Source organism: Oncorhynchus masou, chromosome 24, assembly GCF_036934945.1.
Source record: "Oncorhynchus masou masou isolate Uvic2021 chromosome 24, UVic_Omas_1.1, whole genome shotgun sequence".
NCBI classification, from domain to species: Eukaryota; Metazoa; Chordata; class Actinopteri; order Salmoniformes; family Salmonidae; genus Oncorhynchus; species Oncorhynchus masou.
Genome location: NC_088235.1, coordinates 113813543 through 113839571, shown reverse-complemented (window position 1 = coordinate 113839571; position 26029 = coordinate 113813543). Strand labels below are relative to the sequence as shown.

The following is a 26029-nucleotide window of genomic DNA, read 5'->3' as shown; positions in this document are numbered from 1 at the left end:
GGTATCTTTATCAAGGGAGAGCTTCTCCTGCTGGGCTAATACTTTGATTAGGTGAAAGTCCAGCTGAAACTGTTTGGGGTTACTCTGTACCATCACTGTTCCGGACTTATAGATATTAATATTACTTGACTCAGAGTCCTCGTTATCAAGTATTCTGAGTTTCCAGCCCTCGTTAACCCCCCCTCTCTTAACAAAGGGGTAGTGTGCTAATATAGCACTGTGCCATGCCAGGGGATGGTTTGTGTGGAAGATAAGGTTGCTGATGTTCCCATTTTTGTAATAGTCAGCAAAAAGTGTCTCTTGATTTTCCATAAGGAGCTTCATTTTGTAATCTTTTCTTGACTTATCATTCTTTACATGCAAAGGGTACTGTATTTTAATTACCTCTGAACAGTGGGAGGGAGCCTCTAAGGCCTCTCCATTTGGTTGGGGTAGACTGTGTGACTCTCCTGCCATTGTTGGGCTAATGGGCTTTGACACCTCTCACTTGACACGTCAGTGCTAGTTGAAGCTGTATCAAGTTTGGCAGAATTATGTTAGAATTCAGTCCTTATAAAGTAATGTTGTGTATTTTTCTTCTTGGCTTTTGGCTTTTAAAATATAGTTTCGGACTAAGCATTACTCACTCAGTTCCAGGTTGGATGGGGTTTTCAGGTTTCTGTTGTTTTCCAGAGAATTTGCTGTATAGAGAAATAAATCTTGGTAGTTGTGAACCTTCCAGGTGATTCCGTAATTCCGTCCAAAATCAGGTTGTAGGTTTTAAGTTTTGATTTGAAGTGGGGGGTATGTTGTAGAGGGTAGAATCCAGTATGTGTTCCTGACTCTCTCTCTCTCAATTCAATTCAAGGGGCTTTATTGGCATGGGAAACATGTGTTAACATTGCCAAAGCAAGTGAGGTAGATAATATACAAAAGTGAAATAAACAATCAAAATGAACAGTAAACATTACACACACAGAAGTTTCAAAACAATAAAGACATTACAAATGTCATATATATATATATATATATTATATATTCAATGTTGTAACAATGTACAAATGGTTAAAGTACACAAGGGAAAATAAATAAGCATAAATATGGGTTGTATTTACAATGGTGTTTGTTCTTCACTGGTTGCCCTTTTCTTGTGGCAACAGGTCACACATCTTGCTGCTGTGATGGCACACTGTGGTATTTCACCCAGTACATATGGGAGTTTATCAAAATCGGGTTTGTTTTCGAATTCTTTGTCGATCTGTGTAATCTGAGGGAAATATGTCTCTCTATTATGGTCACATTGGGCAGGAGGTTAGGAAGTGCAGCTCAGTTTCCACCTCATTATGTGGGCAGTGAGCACATAGCCTGTCTTCTCTTGAGAGCCATGTCTGCCTACGGCGGCCTTTCTCAATAGCAAGGCTATGTTCACTGAGTCTGTACATAGTCAAAGCTTTCCTTAAGTTTGGGTCAGTCACAGTGGTCAGGTATTCTGCCACTGTGCACTCTCTGTTTAAGGCCAAATAGCATTCTAGTTTGCTCTGTTTTTTTGTGTTAATTCTGTGTAAAGTAATTATCTGTTTGTTTTCTCATGATTTGGTTGGGTCTAATTGTGCTGCTGTCCTGGGGCTCTGTGGGGTGTATTTGTGTTTATGAACAGAGCCCCAGGACCAGCTTGCTTAGGGGACTCTTCTCCAGGTTCATCTCTCTGTAGGTGATGGCTTTGTTATGGAAGGTTTGGGAATCGCTTCCTTTTAGATGGTTGTAGAATTTAACAGCTCTTTTCTGGATTTTGATAATTAGTGGGTATCGGCCTAATTCTGCTCTGCATGCATTATTTGGTGTTCTACGTTGTACACGGAGAATATTTTTGCAGAATTCTGCATGTCTCTCTCTTTCTACTCTCTCTGTCTCTCTCTTTCTACTCTCTCTCTTTCTACTCTCTCTCTGTCTCTCTCTCTCTTTCTACTCTCTCTCTCTCTTTCTACTCTCTCTCTCTCTTTCTACTCTCTCTCTCTCTCTCTCTCTCTCTCTCTCTCTCTGTCTCTCTCTCTGTCTCTGTCTCTCTCTGTCTCTCTCTCTCTCTCCCTCTTTCTCTCTCTGTCTCTGTCTCTCTCTCTCTCTGTCTCTCTCTCTCTCTGTCTCTGTCTCTCTGTCTCTCTCTCTCTCTGTGTCTCTGTCTCTCTCTCTCTCTCTCTGTCTCTGTCTCTCTCTCTCTCCCTCTTTCTCTCTCTCTCTCTCTCTGTCTCTGTCTCTGTCTCTCTCTCTCTCTGTCTCTGTCTCTCTCTCTCTCTCTCTCTCTCTCTCTCTCTGTCTCTGTCTCTGTCTCTCTCTCAATTCAATTCAATTCAATTCAAGGGGCTTTATTGGCATGGGAAACATGTGTTAACATTGCCAAAGCAAGTAAGGTATATAATATATAAAGTGAAATAAACAATAAAAATTAACAGTAGACATCACACATACAGAAGTTTCAAAACAATAAAGACATTACAAATGTCATATTATATATATATATATATACAGTGTTTTTACAATGTGCAAATGGTAAAGGACACAAGATAAAATAAATAAGCATAGATATGTGTTGTATTTACAATGGTGCGTGTTCTTCACTGGTTGCCCTTTTCTCGTGGCAACAGGTCACAAATCTTGCTGCTGTGATGGCACACTGTGGAATTTCACCCAGTAGATATGGGAGTTTTTCAAAATTGGATTTGTTTTCGAATTCTTTGTGGATCTGTGTAATCTGAGGGAAATATGTCTCTCTAATATGGTCATACATTGGGCAGGAGGTTAGGAAGTGCAGCTCAGTTTCCACCTCATTTTGTGGGCAGTGAGCACATAGCCTGTCTTCTCTTGAGAGCCATGTCTGCCTACGTCGGCCTTTCTCAATAGCAAGGCTATGCTCGCTGAGTCTGTACATAGTCAAAGCTTTCCTTAATTTTGGGTCAGTCACAGTGGTCAGGTATTCTGCCGCTGTGTACTCTCTGTGTAGGGCCAAATAGCATTCTAGTTTGCTCTGTTTTTTTGTTAATTCTTTCCAGTGTGTCAAGTAATTATCTTTTTGTTTTCTCATGATTTGGTTGGGTCTAATTGTGCTGCTGTCATGGGGCTCTGTAGGGTGTGTTTGTGAACAGAGCCCCAGGACCAGCTTGCTTAGGGGACTCTTCTCCAGGTTCATCTCTCTGTAGGTGATGGCTTTGTTGTGGAAGGTTTGGGAATCGCTTCCTTTTAGGTGGTTATAGAATTTAACTGCTCTTTTCTGGATTTTGATAATTAGTGGGTATCGGCCTAATTCTGCTCTGCATGCATTATTTGGTGTTCTACGTTGTACACTGAGGATATTTTTGCAGAATTCTGCGTGCAGAGTCTCAATTTGGTGTTTGTCCCATTTTGTGAAGTCTTGGTTGGTGAGCGGACCCCAGACCTCACAACCATAAAGGGCAATGGGCTCTATGACTGATTCAAGTATTTTTAGCCAAATCCTAATTGGTATGTTGAAATTTATGTTCCTTTTGATGGCATAGAATGCCCTTCTTGCCTTGTCTCTCAGATCGTTCACAGCTTTGTGGAAGTTACCTGTGGCGCTGATGTTTAGGCCAAGGTATGTATAGTTTTTTGTGTGCTCTAGGGCAACAGTGTCTAGATGGAATTTGTATTTGTGGTCCTGGTGACTGGACCTTTTTGGAACACCATTATTTTGGTCTTACTGAGATTTACTGTCAGGGCCCAGGTCTGACAGAATCTGTGCATAAGATCTAGGTGCTGCTGTAGGCCCTCCTTGGTTGGTGACAGAAGCACCAGATCATCAGCAAACAGCAGACATTTGACTTCAGATTCTAGTAGGGTGAGGCCGGGTGCTGCAGACTTTTCTAGTGCCCGCGCCAGTTCGTTGATATATATGTTGAAGAGGGTGGGGCTTAAGCTGCATCCCTGTCTAACCCCACGACCCTGTGTGAAGAAATGTGTGTGTTTTTTGCCAATTTTAACCGCACACTTGTTGTTTGTGTACATGGATTTTATGATGTCGTATGTTTTACCCCCAACACCACTTTCCAACAGTTTGTATAGCAGACCCTCATGCCAAATTGAGTCGAAGGCTTTTTTGAAATCAACAAAGCATGAGAAGACTTTGCCTTTGTTTAGGTTTGTTTGGTTGTCAATTAGGGTGTGCAGGGTGAATACATGGTCTGTTGTACGGTAATTTGGTAAAAAGCCAATTTGACATTTGCTCAGTACATTGTTTTCATTGAGGAAGTGTACGAGTCTGCTGTTAATGATAATGCAGAGGATTTTCCCAAGGTTACTGTTGACGCATATTCCACGGTAGTTATTGGGGTCAAATTTGTCTCCATTTTTGTGGATTGGGGTGATCAGTCCTTGGTTCCAAATATTGGGGAAGATGCCAGAGCTAAGGATGATGTCTCTCTCTCTCTCTCTGTCTCTGTCTCTGTCTCTGTCTCTGTCTCTGTCTCTCTCTCTCTCTCTGTCTCTGTCTCTCTCTCTCTCTCTCTGTCTCTGTCTCTCTCTCTCTCTGTCTCTCTCAATACACCAGACACTTTCAGACCTCCAAAGGTCCAGAGCGTCTGTCTTGTCACAGGCCAGTGCCCAGCTCTGTATGTCTGAGTGACAGCTCAGTCAGTTGGGAGAGCAGCTCCAAGCCTCCGGAGGATCTCTGAGCCTTGTAGTGTGTTCTGCCAGGCAGAGAGACTTCCCGCCTGGATCTCTGAGCCTTGTAGTGTGTTCTGCCAGGCAGAGAGACTTCCCGCCTGGATCTCTGAACCTTGTAGTGTGTTCTGCCAGGCAGAGAGACTTCCCGCCTGGATCTCTGAACCTTGTAGTGTGTTCTGCCAGGCAGAGAGACTTCCCGCCTGGATCTCTGAGCCGTGTAGTGTGTTCTGCCAGGCAGAGAGACTTCCCGCCTGGATCTCTGAGCCTTGTAGTGTGTTCTGCCAGGCAGAGAGACTTCCCGCCTGGATCTCTGAGCCTTGTAGTGTGTTCTGCCAGGCAGAGAGACTTCCCGCCTGGATCTCTGAGCCTTGTAGTGTGTTCTGCCAGGCAGAGAGACTTCCCGCCTGGATCTCTGAGCCTTGTAGTGTGTTCTGCCAGGCAGAGATTTCCCGCCTGGATCTCTGAGCCTTGTAGTGGGTTCTGCCAGGCAGAGAGACTTCCCGCCTGGATCTCTGAGCCTTGTAGTGTGTTCTGCCAGGCAGAGAGACTTCCCGCCTGGATCTCTGAGCCTTGTAGTGTGTTCTGCCAGGCAGAGAGACTTCCCGCCTGGATCTCTGAGCCTTGTAGTGTGTTCTGCCAGGCAGAGAGACTACCTGCCAGGTGCTGACGCCTGCCTCTGTCTGTCTCTCTCTCTCTCTCTTTACTCTGTGTCTGTGTCTGTGTCTGTCTGTCTGTCTCTCTCTACTCTGTCTGTCTGTCTGTCTCTCTCTACTCTGTCTGTCTGTCTGTCTGTCTGTCTGTCTGTCTGTCTGTCTGTCTCTGTCTGTCTCTGTCTGTCTCTCTACTCTCTCTATCTGGTGACAGACCCTCCAATCCAAGGGGCTTTATTGTCATGGGAAACATATGTTTATATTGCCAAAGCAGGTTAAACAGATACTATACAAAAGTGAAATAAACAATGTAAAATGAACAGTAAACATTACACTTACAAAAGTTCCAAAAGAATAAAGACTTTTCAAATGTCATATTATATATATATATATATATATATATATATATATATATATATATATATATATATATATATACAGTGTTGTAACGATGTACAAATGGTTAATGGTACACAAGGGAAAATAAATCAACATAAATTTGGGTTGTATTTACAATGGTGTTTGTTCTTCACTGGTTGACCTTTTCTTGTGGCAACAGGTCACTAATCTTGCTGCTGTGATGGCACACTGTGGTATTTCAGCCAGTAGATATGGGAGTTCATTAAAATTGGGTTTGTTTTTGAATTATTTGTGCCATACCAGGCAGTGATGTAACCTGTTAGGATGCTCTCGATGGTGCAGCTGAAAAACCTTTTGAGGACCTGAGACCCCTTTACAAATCTTTTCAGTCTCCTGAGGGGGAATAGGCTTTGTCGTGCCCTCTTCACGACTGTCTTGGTGTGTTTGGACCATGTTAGTTTGTTGTTGATGTGGACACCAAGGAACTTGAAGCTCTCAACCTGCTCCACTGCAGCACCGTTGATGAGAATGTGGACGTGCTCGGTGTTCCTTTTCCGGTTGTCCACAATCATCTCCTTTGTCTTGATCACGTTGAGGGACAGGTTGTTGTCATGGCACCACATAGCCAGGTCTCTGACCTCCTTCCTATAGGCTGTCTCATCGTTGTCGGTCAGTCAAAGTGGTCAGGTATTCTGCCACTGTGTACTCTCTGTTTAGGGACAAATAACATTCTAGTTTGCTCTGTATTTTTTGTAAATTATTTTCAATGTGTCAAGTAATTATCTGTTTGTTTTCTCATGATTTGGTTGGAATTAATTGTGTTGTTGTCCTGGGGCTCTGTGGGGTGTGTTTGTGTTTGTGAACAGAGCCCCAGGACCAGCTTGCTTAGGGGACTCTTCTCCAGGTTTATCTCTCTGTAGGTGATGGTTTTGTTATGGAAGGTTTGGGAATCACTTCCTTTTAGGTGGCAGTAGAATTTAATGGCTCTTTTCTGGATTTTGATAATTAGTGGGTATCGGCCTAATTCTACTCTGCATGCATTATTTGGTGTTTTACGGTGTACACAGAGGATATTTTTTTGCAGAATCCTGCATTAGTCTCAATTTGGTGTTTGTCCCATTTTGTGAAGTCTTGGTTGCTGAGCGGACCTCAGACCTCACAACCATAAAGGGCAATGGGCTCTATAACTGATTCAACTATTTTTAGCCAGATCCTAATTGGTATCTTGAATTTTATGTTCCTTTTGATGGCATAGAAGGCCCTTCTTGCATTGTCTCAGATCGTTCACAGCTTTGTGGAAGTTACCTGTTGGTGCTGATGTTTAGGACAAGGTATGTATAGTTTGTGTGTTCTAGGGCAACGATGTCTAGATGGAATTTGTATTAATGGCAACTGGACATTTTATACTAAGCGCTGCTACACTAAGAGCTGCTACACTAAGAGCTGCTACACTAAGAGCTGCTACACTAAGAGATGCTACATTAAGCGCTGCTACACTAAGAGCTGCTACACTAAGAGCTGCTACACTAAGAGCTGATACATTAAGAGCTGCTACATTAAGAGCTGATACATTAAGAGCTGATACATTAAGAGCTGCTACATTAAGAGCTGTTACACTAAAAGCAGCTACATTAAGCGCTGCTACACTAAGAGCTGCTACATTAAGAGCTGCTACATTAAGAGCTGCTACATTAAGAGCTTCGTCACTAAGAGCTGCTACATTAAGAGCTGCTACATTAAGAGCTGCTACATTAAGAGCTGCTACATTAAGAGCTGATACATTAAGAGCTGATACATTAAGAGCTGCTACATTAAGCGCTGATACATTAAGAGCTTATTCACTAAGAGCTGCTACATTAAGAGCTGCTACACTAAGAGCTGCTACACTAAGAGCTGCTACATTAAGAGCTGCTACATTAAGAACTGCTACATTAAGAGCTGCTACATTTAAAGCTGCTACATTAAGAGCTGCTACACTAAGAGCTGCTATACTAAGAGCTGATACACTAAGAGATGCCACATTAAGAGCTGCTACATTAAGAGCTGCTACATTAAGAGCTGATACATTAAGAGCTGCTACATTAAGAGCTGATACATTAAGAGCTGCTACATTTAAAGCTGCTACATTAAGAGCTGCTACACTAAGAGCTGCTATACCAAGAGCTGATACACTAAGAGCTGCCACATCAAGAGCTGATACACTAAGAGCTGCCACATTAAGAGCTGCTACATTAAGAGCTGCTACATTTAAAGCTGCTACATTAAGAGCTGCTACATTAAGAGCTGCTATACCAAGAGCTGCTATACCAAGAGCTGATACATTAAGAGCTGCTACACTAAGAGCTGCTACACTAAGAGCTGCCACATTAAGAGCTGCTACACTAAGAGCTGCTACACTAAGAGCTGATACACTAAGAGCTGCTACATTAAGCGCTGCTACACTAAGAGCTGCTACACTAAGAGCTGCTACATTAAGAGCTGCTATACTAAGAGCTGCTACACTAAGAGCTGATACACTAAGAGCTGCTACATTAAGAGCTGCTACATTAAGAGCTGCTACATGAAGAGCTGCTACATTAAGAGCTGCTACATTAAGAGCTGCTACATGAAGAGCTGCTACATGAAGAGCTGCTACATGAAGAGCTGCTACATGAAGAGCTGCTACATTAAGAGCTGCTACATTAAGAGCTGCTACATTAAGAGCTGCTACATTAAGAGCTGCTACACTAAGAGCTGCCACATTAAGAGCTTCTACATTAAGAGCTGATACATTAAGAGCTGATACATTAAGAGCTGCTACATTAAGAGCTGCTACATTAAGAGCTGCTACATGAAGAGCTGCTACATTAAGAGCTGCTACATTAAGAGCTGATACATTAAGAGCTGCTACATTAAGCGCTGATACATTAAGAGCTTATTCACTAAGAGGTGCTACATTAAGAGCTGCTACACTAAGAGCTGCTACACTAAGAGCTGCTATACTAAGAGCTGCTATACTAAGAACTGCTACATTAAGCGCTGCTACACTAAGAGCTGCTACACTAAGAGCTGCTACACTAAGAGCTGCTAATATAAGAGCTGCTACATTAAGAGCTGCTACATTAAGAACTGCTACATTAAGAGCTGCTACATTTAAAGCTGCTACATTAAGAGCTGCTACACTAAGAGCTGCTATACTAAGAGCTGATACACTAAGAGATGCCACATTAAGAGCTGCTACATTAAGAGCTGCTACATTAAGAGCTGATACATTAAGAGCTGCTACATTTAAAGCTGCTACATTAAGAGCTGCTACACTAAGAGCTGCTATACCAAGAGCTGAAACACTAAGAGCTGCCACATCAAGAGCTGATACACTAAGAGCTGCCACATTAAGAGCTGCTACATTAAGAGCTGCTACATTTAAAGCTGCTACATTAAGAGCTGCTATACCAAGAGCTGCTATACCAAGAGCTGATACATTAAGAGCTGCTACACTAAGAGCTGCTACACTAAGAGCTGCCACATTAAGAGCTGCTACACTAAGAGCTGCTATACTAAGAGCTGATACACTAAGAGCTGCTACATTAAGCGCTGCTACACTAAGAGCTGCTACACTAAGAGCTGCTACATTAAGAGCTGCTATACTAAGAGCTGCTACACTAAGAGCTGCTACACTAAGAGCTGCTACATTAAGAGCTGCTACATTAAGAGCTGCTACATTAAGAGCTGCTACATTAAGAGCTGCTACATGAAGAGCTGCTACATTAAGAGCTGCTACATGAAGAGCTGCTACATTAAGAGCTGCTACATTAAGAGCTGCTACATTAAGAGCTGCTACATTAAGTGCTGCTACATTAAGAACTGCTACATTAAGAGCTGCCACATTAAGAGCTGCCACATTAAGAGCTGCTACATTAAGAGCTGCTACATTAAGAGCTGCTACATGAAGAGCTGCTACATGAAGAGCTGCTACATTAAGAGCTGCTACATTAAGAGCTGCTACATGAAGAGCTGCTACATTAAGAGCTGCTACATTAAGAGCTGATACATTAAGAGCTGCCACATTAAGAGCTGCCACATTAAGAGCTGCTACATTAAGAGCTGCTACATTAAGAGCTGCTACATTAAGAGCTGCTACATTAAGAGCTGCTACACTAAGAGCTGCTACATTAAGAGCTGCTACATTAAGAGCTGCTACACTAAGAGCTGCTACATTAAGAGATGCTACATTAAGAGCTGCTACATTAAGAGCTGCTACACTAAGAGCTGCTACACTAAGAGCTGCTACATTAAGAGCTGCTACATTAAGAGATGCTACATTAAGAGCTGATACACTAAGAGCTGCTACATTAAGAGCTGCTACATTAAGAGCTGCTACACTAAGAGCTGCTACACTAAGAGCTGCTATACTAAGAGCTGCTACATTAAGAGCTGCTACATTAAGAGCTGCTACATTAAGAGTGTATACATGAGCAGACTGTAATCAGCCTGAGTTACATGTGTGGCCTTGTGACAGGGCAAGGTAGAGAAGGACAGACACACACACACTTAGTCAAGAGAGTGTTTCACAGAGAAAGCCCTGGTTTCAAAGAGCCATAGTACTGCTTTAATGCGAATTCAGCCCCTCACACACACACGCACACACACACACACACACACACACACACACACGCACACACACACAAAAAGACACCAACTTTGAACAGTCGTTCTGGAGCGAGTCTGGGTTTGAGTTCCAAATGGCACCCTATCCCCAATATAGCGCTTTACTTTGAACGATAAGAGCCCTGGGCCCTGGTACGCTACGAAGGGGATAGGTTTCCATTTGAGACATCTCTGTCTTCATTCAGGACTCCCGAATCCAGGGATAGAAGGGGATACAGTGTGCATTGTTAGAGCTACAGCCGCTCTAAGCTACCGGAAAAGCATCTCATTCACTCACAATACATCATCCAAATCTCATTACAACATAGCACTGGATTTACACTGAACTGCTATGAACAGGGATTCTTCCATATCTTCTCCTTGTGGGGGAAGTGGTGAGATAGTGAGGGAGCGCTTTGTTGTTTACAAAAAAACATTCTCTAAATCAAGTCCATATGGCACCCTATCGCCTATTATAGTGTACGACTAGCCTATGGGGCTCTGGTCAAAAGTATTGCACTATATAGGCGATAGGGTGCCATTCGGGATCGATCTCAAATCAAGTCCCGGCTGAGATGCTGCTGGATGTTTCACTCAGTGAGATTCGCTGAAGAATTATCCGACTGCTGTCTGTCTGATGGTGTGTGCTGTCTGTCTGATGGTGTGCTGTCTGTCTGATGGTGTGCTGTCTGTCTGATGGTGTGCTGTCTGTCTGATGGTGTGCTGTCTGTCTGATGGTGTGTGCTGTCTGTCTGATGGTGTGCTGTCTGTCTGATGGTGTGTGCTGTCTGTCTGATGGTGTGCTGTCTGTTTGATGGTGTGTGCTGTCTGTCTGATGGTGTGCTGTCTGTCTGATGGTGTGTGCTGTCTGTCTGATGGTGTGCTGTCTGTCTGATGGTGTGCGCTGTCTGTCTGATGGTGTGCTGTCTGTCTGATGGTGTGCTGTCTGTCTGATGGTGTGTTGTCTGTCTGATGGTGTGTTGTCTGTCTGATGGTGTGTTGTCTGTCTGATGGTGTGTGCTGTCTGTCTGATGGTGTGCTGTCTGTCTGATGGTGTGCTGTCTGGCTGATGGTGTGCTGTCTGTCTGATGGTGTGCTGTCTGTCTAATGGTGTGTGCTGTCTGTCTGATGGTGTGCTGTCTGTCTGATGGTGTGCTGTCTGTCTGATGGTGTGTGCTGTCTGTCTGATGGTGTGTGCTGTCTGTCTGATGGTGTGTGCTGTCTGTCTGATGGTGTGTGCTGTCTGTCTGATGGTGTGCTGTCTGTCTGATGGTGTGTGCTGTCTGTCTAATGGTGTGTGCTGTCTGTCTGATGGTGTGCTGTCTGTCTGATGGTGTGCTGTCTGTCTGATGGTGTGTGCTGTCTGTTTGATGGTGTGTGCTGTCTGTCTGATGGTGTGCTGTCTGTCTGATGGTGTGTGCTGTCTGTCTGATGGTGTGTGCTGTCTGTTTGATGGTGTGTGCTGTCTGTCTGATGGTGTGATGTCTGTCTGATGGTGTACTGTCTGTCTGATGGTGTGCTGTCTGTCTGATGGTGTGTGCTGTCTGTTTGATGGTGTGTGCTGTCTGTCTGATGGTGTGCTGTCTGTCTGATGGTGTGCTGTCTGTCTGATGGTGTGTGCTGTCTGTTTGATGCTGTGTGCTGTCTGTCTGATGGTGTGCTGTCTGTCTGATGGTGTGTGCTGTCTGTCTAATGGTGTGTGCTGTCTGTCTGATGGTGTGTGCTGTCTGTCTGATGGTGTGTGCTGTCTGTCTGATGGTGTGCTGTCTGTCTGATGGTGTGTGCTGTCTGTCTGATGGTGTGTGCTGTCTGTCTGATGGTGTGTGCTGTCTGTCTGATGGTGTGCTGTCTGTCTGATGGTGTGTGCTGTCTGTCTGATGGTGTGCTGTCTGTCTGATGGTGTGTGCTGTCTGTTTGATGGTGTGTGCTGTCTGTCTGATGGTGTGTGCTGTCTGTCTAATGGTGTGTGCTGTCTGTCTAATGGTGTGTGCTGTCTGTCTGATGGTGTGTTTGCTGTCTGTCTGATGGTGTGTGCTGTCTGTCTGATGGTGTGTGCTGTCTGTCTGATGGTGTGCTGTCTGTCTGATGGGGTGCTGTCTGTTTGATGGTGTGTGCTGTCTGTCTGATGGTGTGTGCTGTCTGTCTAATGGTGTGTGCTGTCTGTCTAATGGTGTGTGCTGTCTGTCTGATGGTGTGTGCTGTCTGTCTGATGGTGTGTGCTGTCTGTCTGATGGTGTGTGCTGTCTGTCTGATGGTGTGCTGTCTGTCTGATGGTGTGCTGTCTGTCTGATGGTGTGTGCTGTCTGTCTGATGGTGTGCTGTCTGTCTGATGGTGTGCTGTCTGTCTGATGGTGTGTGCTGTCTGTCTGATGGTGTGCTGTCTGTCTGATGGTGTGCTGTCTGTCTGATGGTGTGCCGTCTGTCTGATGGTGTGCTGTCTGTCTGATGGTGTGTGCTGTCTGTCTGATGGTGTGCTGTCTGTCTGATGGTGTGCTGTCTGTCTGATGGTGTGTGCTGTCTGTCTGATGGTGTGCTGTCTGTCTGATGGTGTGTGCTGTCTGTCTGATGGTGTGCCGTCTGTCTGATGGTGTGCTGTCTGTCTGATGGTGTGTGCTGTCTGTCTGATGGTGTGCTGTCTGTCTGATGGTGTGCTGTCTGTCTGATGGTGTGTGCTGTCTGTCTGATGGTGTGTGCTGTCTGTCTGATGGTGTGTGCTGTCTGATGGTGTGCTGTCTGTCTAATGGTGTGCTGTCTGTCTGATGGTGTGTGCTGTCTGTCTGATGGTGTGTGCTGTCTGTCTGATGGTGTGCTGTCTGTCTGATGGTGTGTGCTCTCTGTCTGATGGTGTGTGCTGTCTGTCTAATGGTGTGCTGTCTGTCTGATGGTGTGCTGTCTGTCTAATGGTGTGTGCTGTCTGTCTGATGGTGTGCTGTCTGTCTGATGGTGTGTGCTGTCTGTCTGATGGTGTGCTGTCTGTCTGATGGTGTGCTGTCTGTCTGATGGTGTGCTGTCTGTCTGATGGTGTGTTGTCTGTTTGATGGTGTGTTGTCTGTCTGATGGTGTGCTGTCTGTCTGATGGTGTGCTGTCTGTCTGATGGTGTGTGCTGTCTGTCTGATGGTGTGTGCTGTCTGTTTGATGGTGTGTGCTGTCTGTCTGATGGTGTGCTGTCTGTCTGATGGTGTGTGCTGTCTGTCTGATGGTGTGTGCTGTCTGTCAGATGGTGTGTGCTGTCTGTCTGATGGTGTGCTGTCTGTCTGATGGTGTGCTGTCTGTCTAATGGTGTGTGCTGTCTGTCTGATGGTGTGCTGTCTGTCTGATGGTGTGCCGTCTGTCTGATGGTGTGCTGTCTGTCTGATGGTGTGTGCTGTCTGTCTGATGGTGTGCTGTCTGTCTGATGGTGTGCTGTCTGTCTGATGGTGTGTGCTGTCTGTCTAATGGTGTGCTGTCTGTCTGATGGTGTGCTGTCTGTCTGATGGTGTGTGCTGTCTGTCTGATGGTGTGCTGTCTGTCTGATGGTGTGTGCTGTCTGTCTGATGGTGTGCTGTCTGTCTGATGGTGTGTGCTGTCTGTCTGATGGTGTGTGCTGTCTGATGGTGTGCTGTCTGTCTAATGGTGTGCTGTCTGTCTGATGGTGTGTGCTGTCTGTCTGATGGTGTGTGCTGTCTGTCTGATGGTGTGCTGTCTGTCTGATGGTGTGTGCTGTCTGTCTGATGGTGTGTGCAGTCTGTCTAATGGTGTGCTGTCTGTCTGATGGTGTGCTGTCTGTCTAATGGTGTGTGCTGTCTGTCTGATGGTGTGCTGTCTGTCTGATGGTGTGTGCTGTCTGTCTGATGGTGTGCTGTCTGTCTGATGGTGTGCTGTCTGTCTGATGGTGTGCTGTCTGTCTGATGGTGTGTTGTCTGTTTGATGGTGTGTTGTCTGTCTGATGGTGTGCTGTCTGTCTGATGGTGTGCTGTCTGTCTGATGGTGTGTGCTGTCTGTCTGATGGTGTGTGCTGTCTGTTTGATGGTGTGTGCTGTCTGTCTGATGGTGTGCTGTCTGTCTGATGGTGTGTGCTGTCTGTCTGATGGTGTGTGCTGTCTGTCAGATGGTGTGTGCTGTCTGTCTGATGGTGTGCTGTCTGTCTGATGGTGTGCTGTCTGTCTAATGGTGTGTGCTGTCTGTCTGATGGTGTGCTGTCTGTCTGATGGTGTGCCGTCTGTCTGATGGTGTGCTGTCTGTCTGATGGTGTGTGCTGTCTGTCTGATGGTGTGCTGTCTGTCTGATGGTGTGCTGTCTGTCTGATGGTGTGTGCTGTCTGTCTAATGGTGTGCTGTCTGTCTGATGGTGTGTGCCGTCTGTCTGATGGTGTGCTGTCTGTCTGATGGTGTGCTGTCTGTCTGATGGTGTGTGCTGTCTGTCTGATGGTGTGCTGTCTGTCTAATGGTGTGTGCTGTCTGTCTGATGGTGTGTGCTGTCTGTCTGATGGTGGGTGCTGTCTGTCTGATGGTGTGCTGTCTGTCTGATGGTGTGTGCTGTCTGTCTGATGGTGTGTGCTGTCTGTCTGATGGTGTGTGCTGTCTGTCTGATGGTGTGCTGTCTGTCTGATGGTGTGTGCTGTCTGTCTAATGGTGTGTGCTGTCTGTCTGATGGTGTGTGCTGTCTGTCTGATGGTGTGTGCTGTCTGTCTAATGGTGTGTGCTGTCTGTCTAATGGTGTGTGCTGTCTGTCTGATGGTATGTGTCTGTCTGATGGTGTGTGCTGTCTGTATGATGGTGTGTGCTGTCTGTCTGATGGTGTGTGCAGTCTATCTGATGGTGTGCTGTCTGTCTGATGGTGTGTGCTGTCTGTCTGATGGTGTGTGCTGTCTGTCTGATGGTGTGTGCTGTCTGTCTGATGGTGTGTGCTGTCTGTCTGATGGTGTGTGCTGTCTGTCTGATGGTGTGCTGTCTGTCTGATGGTGTGTGCTGTCTGTCTAATGGTGTGTGCTGTCTGTCTGATGGTGTGTGCTGTCTGTCTGATGGTGTGTGCTGTCTGTCTGATGGTGTGCTGTCTGTCTGATGGTGTGTGCTGTCTGTCTAATGGTGTGTGCTGTCTGTCTGATGGTGTGTGCTGTCTGTCTGATGGTGTGTGCTGTCTGTCTAATGGTGTGTGCTGTCTGTCTAATGGTGTGTGCTGTCTGTCTGATGGTATGTGTCTGTCTGATGGTGTGTGCTGTCTGTCTGATGGTGTGCTGTCTGTCTGATGGTGTGCTGTCTGTCTGATGGTGTGTGCTGTCTGTCTGATGGTGTGCTGTCTGTATGATGGTGTGTGCTGTCTGTCTGATGGTGTGTGCAGTCTATCTGATGGTGTGCTGTCTGTCTGATGGTGTGTGCTGTCTGTCTGATGGTGTGTGCTGTCTGTCTGATGGTGTGTGCTGTCTGTCTGATGGTGTGTGCTGTCTGTCTGATGGTGTGCTGTCTGTCTGATGGTGTGTGCTGTCTGTCTAATGGTGTGTGCTGTCTGTCTGATGGTGTGTGCTGTCTGTCTAATGGTGTGTGCTGTCTGTCTAATGGTGTGTGCTGTCTGTCTGATGGTATGTGTCTGTCTGATGGTGTGCTGTCTGTCTGATGGTGTGTGCTGTCTGTCTGATGGTGTGTTGTCTGTTTGATGGTGTGTTGTCTGTCTGATGGTGTGCTGTCTGTCTGATGGTGTGCTGTCTGTCTGATGGTGTGTGCTGTCTATGTGATGGTGTGCTGTCTGTATGATGGTGTGTGCTGTCTGTCTGATGGTGTGTGCAGTCTATCTGATGGTGTGCTGTCTGTCTGATGGTGTGTGCTGTCTGTCTGATGGTGTGCTGTCTGTCTGATGGTGTGCTGTCTGTCTAATGGTGTGCTGTCTGTCTGATGGTGTGCTGTCTGTCTAATGGTGTGTGCTGTCTGTCTGATGGTGTGCTGTCTGTCTGATGGTGTGTGCTGTCTATGTGATGGTGTGTTGTCTGTTTGATGGTGTGTTGTCTGTCTGATGGTGTGCTGTCTGTCTGATGGTGTGCTGTCTGTCTGATGGTGTGTGCTGTCTGTCTGATGGTGTGTGCTGTCTGTCAGATAGTGTGTGCTGTCTGTCTGATGGTGTGCTGTCTGTCTGATGGTGTGCTGTCTGTCTAATGGTGTGTGCTGTCTGTCTGATGGTGTGCTGTCTGTCTGATGGTGTGCTGTCTGTCTGATGGTGTGTGCTGTCTGTCTGATGGTGTGCTGTCTGTCTGATGGTGTGCTGTCTGTCTGATGGTGTGTGCTGTCTGTCTAATGGTGTGCTGTCTGTCTGATGGTGTGTGCTGTCTGTCTGATGGTGTGCTGTCTGTCTAATGGTGTGCTGTCTGTCTGATGGTGTGTGCTGTCTGTCTGATGGTGTGTGCTGTCTGTCTGATGGTGTGCTGTCAGTCTGATGGTGTGTGCTGTCTGTCTGATGGTGTGTGCTGTCTGTCTGATGGTGTGCTGTCTGTCTGATGGTGTGTGCTGTCTGGCTAATGGTGTGCTGTCTGTCTAATGGTGTGTGCTGTCTGTCTGATGGTGTGTGCTGTCTGTCTGATGGTGTGTGCTGTCTGTCTGATGGTGTGTGCTGTCTGTCTGATGGTGTGCTGTCTGTCTAATGGTGTGTGCTGTCTGTCTGATGGTGTGTGCTGTCTGTCTGATGGTGTGTGCTGTCTGTCTCATGGTGTGTGCTGTCTGTCTAATGGTGTGTGTTGTCTGTCTGATGGTGTGTGCTGTCTGTCTGATGGTGTGCTGTCTGTCTGATGGTGTGTGCTGTCTGTCTGATGGTGTGTGCTGTCTGTCTGATGGTGTGTGCTGTCTGTCTGATGGTGTGCTGTCTGTTTGATGGTGTGCTGTCTGCCTAATGGTGTGCTGTCTGTCTGATGGTGTGCTGTCTGTCTAATGGTGTGTGCTGTCTGTCTGATGGTGTGCTGTCTGTCTGAAGGTGTGTGCTGTCTGTCTGATGGTGTGCTGTCTGTCTGATGGTGTGTTGTCTGTTTGATGGTGTGTTGTCTGTCTGATGGTGTGCTGTCTGTCTGATGGTGTGCTGTCTGTCTGATGGTGTGTGCTGTCTGTTTGATGGTGTGTGCTGTCTGTCTGATGGTGTGCTGTCTGTCTGATGGTGTGTGCTGTCTGTCTGATGGTGTGTGCTGTCTGTCAGATGGTGTGTGCTGTCTGTCTGATGGTGTGCTGTCTGTCTGATGGTGTGCTGTCTGTCTAATGGTGTGTGCTGTCTGTCTAATGGTGTGCTGTCTGTCTGATGGTGTGTGCTGTCTGTCAGATGGTGTGTGCTGTCTGTCTGATGGTGTGCTGTCTGTCTGATGGTGTGCTGTCTGTCTGATGGTGTGTGCTGTCTGTTTGATGGTGTGTGCTGTCTGTCTGATGGTGTGCTGTCTGTCTGATGGTGTGTGCTGTCTGTCTGATGGTGTGTGCTGTCTGTCAGATGGTGTGTGCTGTCTGTCTGATGGTGTGCTGTCTGTCTGATGGTGTGCTGTCTGTCTAATGGTGTGTGCTGTCTGTCTAATGGTGTGCTGTCTGTCTGATGGTGTGTGCTGTCTGTCAGATGGTGTGTGCTGTCTGTCTGATGGTGTGCTGTCTGTCTGATGGTGTGCTGTCTGTCTGATGGTGTGTGCTGTCTGTCTAATGGTGTGTGCTGTCTGTCTGATGGTGTGTGCTGTCTGTCTAATGGTGTGTGCTCTCTGTCTAATGGTGTGTGCTGTCTGTCTGATGGTATGTGTCTGTCTGATGGTGTGCTGTCTGTCTGATGGTGTGTGCTGTCTGTCTGATGGTGTGCTGTCTGTATGATGGTGTGTGCTGTCTGTCTGATGGTGCGTGCAGTCTATCTGATGGTGTGCTGTCTGTCTGATGGTGTGTGCTGTCTGTCTGATGGTGTGCTGTCTGTCTGATGGTGTGCTGTCTGTCTAATGGTGTGCTGTCTGTCTGATGGTGTGCTGTCTGTCTAATGGTGTGTGCTGTCTGTCTGATGGTGTGCTGTCTGTCTGATGGTGTGTGCTGTCTGTCTGATGGTGTGCTGTCTGTCTGATTGTGTGCTGTCTGTCTGATTGTGTGCTGTCTGTCTGATGGTGTGTTGTCTGTTTGATGGTGTGTTGTCTGTCTGATGGTGTGCTGTCTGTCTGATGGTGTGCTGTCTGTCTGATGGTGTGTGCTGTCTGTCTGATGGTGTGTGCTGTCTGTTTGATGGTGTGTGCTGTCTGTCTGATGGTGTGTGCTGTCTGTCTGATGGTGTGTGCTGTCTGTCAGATAGTGTGTGCTGTCTGTCTGATGGTGTGCTGTCTGTCTGATGGTGTGCTGTCTGTCTAATGGTGTGTGCTGTCTGTCTGATGGTGTGCTGTCTGTCTGATGGTGTGCTGTCTGTCTGATGGTGTGTGCTGTCTGTCTGATGGTGTGCTGTCTGTCTGATGGTGTGCTGTCTGTCTGATGGTGTGTGCTGTCTGTCTAATGGTGTGCTGTCTGTCTGATGGTGTGTGCTGTCTGTCTGATGGTGTGCTGTCTGTCTAATGGTGTGCTGTCTGTCTGATGGTGTGTGCTGTCTGTCTGATGGTGTGCTGTCTGTCTGATGGTGTGCTGTCAGTCTGATGGTGTGTGCTGTCTGTCTGATGGTGTGTGCTGTCTGTCTGATGGTGTGCTGTCTGTCTGATGGTGTGTGCTGTCTGGCTAATGGTGTGCTGTCTGTCTAATGGTGTGTGCTGTCTGTCTGATGGTGTGTGCTGTCTGTCTGATGGTGTGTGCTGTCTGTCTGATGGTGTGTGCTGTCTGTCTGATGGTGTGCTGTCTGTCTAATGGTGTGTGCTGTCTGTCTGATGGTGTGTGCTGTCTGTCTGATGGTGTGTGCTGTCTGTCTCATGGTGTGTGCTGTCTGTCTAATGGTGTGTGCTGTCTGTCTGATGGTATGTGTCTGTCTGATGGTGTGCTGTCTGTCTGATGGTGTGCTGTCTGTCTGATGGTGTGTGCTGTCTGTCTAATGGTGTGTGCTGTCTGTCTGATGGTGTGTGCTGTCTGTCTAATGGTGTGTGCTGTCTGTCTAATGGTGTGTGCTGTCTGTCTGATGGTATGTGTCTGTCTGATGGTGTGCTGTCTGTCTGATGGTGTGTGCTGTCTGTCTGATGGTGTGCTGTCTGTATGATGGTGTGTGCTGTCTGTCTGATGGTGTGTGCTGTCTGTCTAATGGTGTGCTGTCTGTCTGATGGTGTGTGCTGTCTGTCAGATGGTGTGTGCTGTCTGTCTGATGGTGTGCTGTCTGTCTGATGGTGTGCTGTCTGTCTGATGGTGTGTGCTGTCTGTTTGATGGTGTGTGCTGTCTGTCTGATGGTGTGCTGTCTGTCTGATGGTGTGTGCTGTCTGTCTGATGGTGTGTGCTGTCTGTCAGATGGTGTGTGCTGTCTGTCTGATGGTGTGCTGTCTGTCTGATGGTGTGCTGTCTGTCTAATGGTGTGTGCTGTCTGTCTAATGGTGTGCTGTCTGTCTGATGGTGTGTGCTGTCTGTCAGATGGTGTGTGCTGTCTGTCTGATGGTGTGCTGTCTGTCTGATGGTGTGCTGTCTGTCTGATGGTGTGTGCTGTCTGTCTAATGGTGTGTGCTGTCTGTCTGATGGTGTGTGCTGTCTGTCTAATGGTGTGTGCTGTCTGTCTAATGGTGTGTGCTGTCTGTCTGATGGTATGTGTCTGTCTGATGGTGTGCTGTCTGTCTGATGGTGTGTGCTGTCTGTCTGATGGTGTGCTGTCTGTATGATGGTGTGTGCTGTCTGTCTGATGGTGTGTGCAGTCTATCTGATGGTGTGCTGTCTGTCTGATGGTGTGTGCTGTCTGTCTGATGGTGTGCTGTCTGTCTGATGGTGTGCTGTCTGTCTAATGGTGTGCTGTCTGTCTGATGGTGTGCTGTCTGTCTAATGGTGTGTGCTGTCTGTCTGATGGTGTGCTGTCTGTCTGATGGTGTGTGCTGTCTGTCTGATGGTGTGCTGTCTGTCTGATTGTGTGCTGTCTGTCTGATTGTGTGCTGTCTGTCTGATGGTGTGTTGTCTGTTTGATGGTGTGTTGTCTGTCTGATGGTGTGCTGTCTGTCTGATGGTGTGCTGTCTGTCTGATGGTGTGTGCTGTCTGTCTGATGGTGTGTGCTGTCTGTTTGATGGTGTGTGCTGTCTGTCTGATGGTGTGTGCTGTCTGTCTGATGGTGTGTGCTGTCTGTCAGATAGTGTGTGCTGTCTGTCTGATGGTGTGCTGTCTGTCTGATGGTGTGCTGTCTGTCTAATGGTGTGTGCTGTCTGTCTGATGGTGTGCTGTCTGTCTGATGGTGTGCTGTCTGTCTGATGGTGTGTGCTGTCTGTCTGATGGTGTGCTGTCTGTCTGATGGTGTGCTGTCTGTCTGATGGTGTGTGCTGTCTGTCTGATGGTGTGTGCTGTCTGTCTGATGGTGTGCTGTCTGTCTAATGGTGTGCTGTCTGTCTGATGGTGTGTGCTGTCTGTCTGATGGTGTGCTGTCTGTCTGATGGTGTGCTGTCAGTCTGATGGTGTGTGCTGTCTGTCTGATGGTGTGTGCTGTCTGTCTGATGGTGTGCTGTCTGTCTGATGGTGTGTGCTGTCTGGCTAATGGTGTGCTGTCTGTCTAATGGTGTGTGCTGTCTGTCTGATGGTGTGTGCTGTCTGTCTGATGGTGTGTGCTGTCTGTCTGATGGTGTGTGCTGTCTGTCTGATGGTGTGCTGTCTGTCTAATGGTGTGTGCTGTCTGTCTGATGGTGTGCTGTCTGTCTGATGGTGTGTGCTGTCTGTCTCATGGTGTGTGCTGTCTGTCTAATGGTGTGTGCTGTCTGTCTGATGGTATGTGTCTGTCTGATGGTGTGCTGTCTGTCTGATGGTGTGTGCTGTCTGTCTGATGGTGTGCTGTCTGTCTGATGGTGTGTGCTGTCTGTCTGATGGTGTGTGCTGTCTGTCTGATGGTGTGTGCTGTCTGTCTGATGGTGTGCTGTCTGTCTGATGGTGTGCTGTCTGCCTAATGGTGTGCTGTCTGTCTGATGGTGTGCTGTCTGTCTAATGGTGTGTGCTGTCTGTCTGATGGTGTGCTGTCTGTCTGAAGGTGTGTGCTGTCTGTCTGATGGTGTGCTGTCTGTCTGATGGTGTGTTGTCTGTTTGATGGTGTGTTGTCTGTCTGATGGTGTGCTGTCTGTCTGATGGTGTGCTGTCTGTCTGATGGTGTGTGCTGTCTGTTTGATGGTGTGTGCTGTCTGTCTGATGGTGTGCTGTCTGTCTGATGGTGTGTGCTGTCTGTCTGATGGTGTGTGCTGTCTGTCAGATGGTGTGTGCTGTCTGTCTGATGGTGTGCTGTCTGTCTGATGGTGTGCTGTCTGTCTAATGGTGTGTGCTGTCTGTCTAATGGTGTGCTGTCTGTCTGATGGTGTGTGCTGTCTGTCTGATGGTGTGCTGTCTGTCTGATGGTGTGTGCTGTCTGTCTGATGGTGTGCTGTCTGTCTAATGGTGTGCTGTCTGTCTGATGGTGTGTGCTGTCTGTCTGATGGTGTGCTGTCTGTCTGATGGTGTGTGCTGTCTGTCTGATGGTGTGCTGTCTGTCTAATGGTGTGCTGTCTGTCTGATGGTGTGCTGTCTGTCTGATGGTGTGTGCTGTCTGTCTGATGGTGTGTGCTGTCTGTCTGATGGTGTGCTGTCTGTCTGATGGTGTGTGCTGTCTGTCTAATGGTTTGTGCTGTCTGTCTGATGGTGTGTGCTGTCTGTCTGATGGTGTGCTGTCTGTCTGATGGTGTGCTGTCTGTCTGATGGTGTGTGTCTGTTTGATGATGTGCTGTCTGATGGTGTGCTGTCTGTCTGATGGTGTGTGTCTGTCTGATGGTGTGTGTCTGTCTGATGGTGTGCTGTCTGTCTGATGGTGTGCTGTCTGTCTGATGGTGTGCTGTCTGTCTGATGGTGTGTGCTGTCTGTCTGATGGTGTGTGCTGTCTGTCTGATGGTGTGTGCTGTCGGTTTGATGGTGTGTGCTGTCTGTCTGATGGTGTGCTGTCTGTCTGATGGTGTGCTGTCTGTCTGATGGTGTGCTGTCTGTCTGACGGTGTGTGCTGTCTGATGGTGTGTGTCTGTTTGATGGTGTGCTGTCTGTCTGATGGTGTGCTGTCTGTCTGATGGTGTGCTGTCTGTCTGATGGTGTGTGCTGTCTGTCTAATGGTGTGTGCTGTCTGTCTGATGGTGTGCTGTCTGTCTGATGGTGTGTGCTGTCTGTCTGATGGTGTGTGCTGTCTGTCTGATGGTGTGCTGTCTGCCTAATGGTGTGCTGTCTGTCTGATGGTGTGTGCTGTCTGCCTAATGGTGTGCTGTCTGTTTGATGGTGTGTGTGCTGTCTGTCTGATGGTGTGTGCTGTCTGTCTGATGGTGTGTGCTGTCTGTCTGATGGTGTGCTGTCTGTCTGATGGTGTGTGCTGTCTGTCTGATGGTGTGTGTGTCTGTTTGATGGTGTGTGTGTCTGTTTGATGGTGTGCTGTCTGTCTGATGGTGTGCTGTCTGTCTGATGGTGTGCTGTCTGTCTGATGGTGTGCTGTCTGCCTAATGGTGTGCTGTCTGTCTGATGGTGTGTGCTGTCTGCCTAATGGTGTGCTGTCTGTTTGATGGTGTGTGCTGTCTGTCTGATGGTGTTTGCTGTCTGTCTGATGGTGTGTGCTGTCTGTCTGATGGTGTGCTGTCTGTCTGATGGTGTGTGCTGTCTGTCTGATGGTGTGTGTGTCTGTTTGATGGTGTGCTGTCTGTCTGATGGTGTGCTGTCTGTCTGATGGTGTGCTGTCTGTCTGATTGTGTGTGCTGTCTGTCTAATGGTGTGTGCTGTCTGTCTGATGGTATGTGTCTGTCTGATGGTATGTGTCTGTCTGATGGTGTGCTGTCTGTCTGATGGTATGTGTCTGTCTGATGGTGTGCTGTCTGTCTGATGGTGTGCTGTCTGTCTGATGGTATGTGTCTGTCTGATGGTGTGTGCTGTCTGTCTAATGGTGTGTGCTGTCTGTCTGATGGTGTGCTGTCTGTCTGATGGTATGTGTCTGTCTGATGGTGTGTGCTGTCTGTCTAATGGTGTGTGCTGTCTGTCTGATGGTGTGTGCTGTCTGTCTAATGGTGTGTGCTGTCTGTCTAATGGTGTGTGCTGTCTGTCTGATGGTGTGTGCTGTCTGTCTAATGGTGTGTGCTGTCTGTCTGATGGTGTGTGCTGTCTGTCTGATGGTGTGTGCTGTCTGTCTAATGGTGTGTGCTGTCTGTCTAATGGTGTGTGCTGTCTGTCTGATGGTGTGTGCAGTCTGTCTGATGGTGTGTGCAGTCTGTCTGATGGTATGTAATCCGTGTTATCACCACTGACTGAATGTAAACATTGACTGTCATGAGAAGTAGGGAGTAATGGTTCTAGACTCAATTCACTTCATACGGCACCAACTCTGTCATTCTGACGTGACAAGGCAAACACATTATTCATTTGAATTTCTCTAGCAATGTGCTGCTCATCATGAACAGAGAGGAGACCAACAGTAAACAATAAGGAGGAGAGGAGAGGAGAGGAGAGGATGAGGTGGAGGAGGAGGAGGAGAAGAGGATGAGGTGGGGGAGGAGAAGGGGATGAGGTGGGGGAGGAGGAGAAGAGGATGAGGTTGGGGAGGAGAAGGGGATGAGGTGGGGGAGGAGAAGAGGATGAGGTGGGGGAGGAGAAGAGGATGAGAGGAGTAGGGAGAGAACAGTGGTAGGAATCTTCCTAGGCCTGTCAACGTTTCAGAGGCGTCTTCTTTGAACACCATGTCAGCTAAAGCCCCAACGGCAGAACCAGGCCACACGGAGGCTCAACTGAACCGGTATGAACAGGTAACACATGCATGAATAAAAACACTGTATGCTTTGCACATGGCAGACACAAAGGAAGGATGATCCACCTACACTTCAGTAACTCCAAATGATAACCTGAAATGCTTCCAGAACAGAGCAGCGTGTGTCACCACATTATGAGTAGAGGTCGACCGATTAATCGGAATGGCTGATTAATTAAGGCCGATTTCAAGTTTTCAAAACAATCGGAAATCGGTATTTTTGGACACCGATTTTGCCGATTGATTTATTTATATTTTTACAACTTTATTTAATCTTTATTTAACTAGGCAAGTCAGTTCAGAACACATTCTTATTTTCAATGACGGCCTAGGAACAGTGGGTTAACTGCCTTGTTCAGGGGCAGAACGACAGATTTGTACCTTGTCAGCTCGGGGGATCCAATCTTGCAACCTTACAGTTAACTAGTCCAACGCAATAACGACCTGCCTCTCACTCCTTGCACTCCACAAGAGACTGACTGCCTGTTACGCGAATGCAGTAAGCCAAGGTAAATTGCTAGCTAGCATTAAACTTACCTTATAAAAAACAATCAATCATAATCACTAGTTAACGACACATGGTTGATGATATTACTAGATATTATCTAACGTGTCCTGCGTTGCATATAATCTGACTGAGCATACAATCATACGAGTATCTAAGTATCTGACTGAGCGGTGGTAGGCAGAAGCAGGCGCGTAAACATTCATTCAAACAGCACTTTTGTGTGTTTTGCCAGCGACTCTTCGTTGTGCGTCAAGCATTGCGCTGTTTATGACTTCAAGCATATCAACTCCCGAGATGATGCTGGTGTAACCGAAGTGAAATGGCTAGCTAGTTAGCGCGCTAATAGTGTTTCAAACATCACTCACTCTGAGACTTGGAGTAGTTGTTCCCCTTGCTCTACATGGGTAACGCTGCTTCTAGGGTTGCTGTTGTCGTTGTGTTCCTGGTTCGAGCCCAGGGAGGAACGAGAGACAGAGGCTGTACTGTTACACTGGCAATACTAAAGTGCCTATAAGAACATCCAATAGTCAAAGGTTAATGAAATACAAATGGTATAGAGGGAAATAGTCCTATAATTTCCATAATAACTACAACCTAAAATTTCTTACCTGGGAATATTGAAGACTCATGTTAAAAGGAACCACCAGCTTTCATATGTTCTCATGTTCTGAGCAAGTAACTTAAATGTTAGCTTTCTTACATGGCACATATTGCACTTTTACTTTAGTCTCCAACACTTTGTTTTTGCATTATTTAAACCAAATTGAACATGTTTCATTATTTATTTGAGGCTAAATTGATTTTATTGATGTATTATTTTAAGTTAAAATAAGTGTTCATTCAGTATTGTTGTAATTGTCATTATTACAAATAAAATTAAATAAAAATTGGCCGATTAATCGGTATCGGCTTTTTTGGTCCTCCAATAATCGGTATCGGTATCGGCCGACCACTAGTTATGAGACCACAAGTCAAACAGAACCGTTTCACCACGTAATGAGACCACAATCCAACAGAACTGTTTCACCACGTAATGAGACCACAATCCAACAGAACCAGGTGGTTATTGCACATCAGGTGATGCAGAAAACCCATTTGAACATCTCAGGGGTGGATGGGAAGGTACTCCGTCTGCTCACTGTGATTGATGGAGTGACAGAGACTAAATGTAGCGAGTAAGTGACTGCTTGACGGTGGAGCAGTAGTGTGATGCCTCCGATACCTACCTGATAGGTGTTGTCAAAGCTGTCATACATGAACCTCGTGATCAGAGACGTCTTGCCAACTACAAGAGGAGAGAGAGACAATGTGTTAGCTTCTGTAACAGAGAGAGAGAAGGAAATAAAGTAGTCTACTATATAGGGAATAGGGCTCCATTTGGGATGCAGTTATCTTCATC

General features: G+C 46.8%; 1 protein-coding gene across 1 annotated transcript in view; it reads right to left on the bottom strand.

Moving 5' to 3' along the window:
• rab6ba (RAB6B, member RAS oncogene family a) overlaps positions 1-26029 on the bottom strand; it is a 204090-nt gene that overhangs the window by 133533 nt on the left and 44528 nt on the right. The window contains exon 2 of the mRNA XM_064933248.1: positions 25857-25915. Within this exon, the coding sequence (XP_064789320.1) occupies positions 25857-25915 (59 nt within the window). The remainder of the gene's footprint in view (positions 1-25856; positions 25916-26029) is intronic.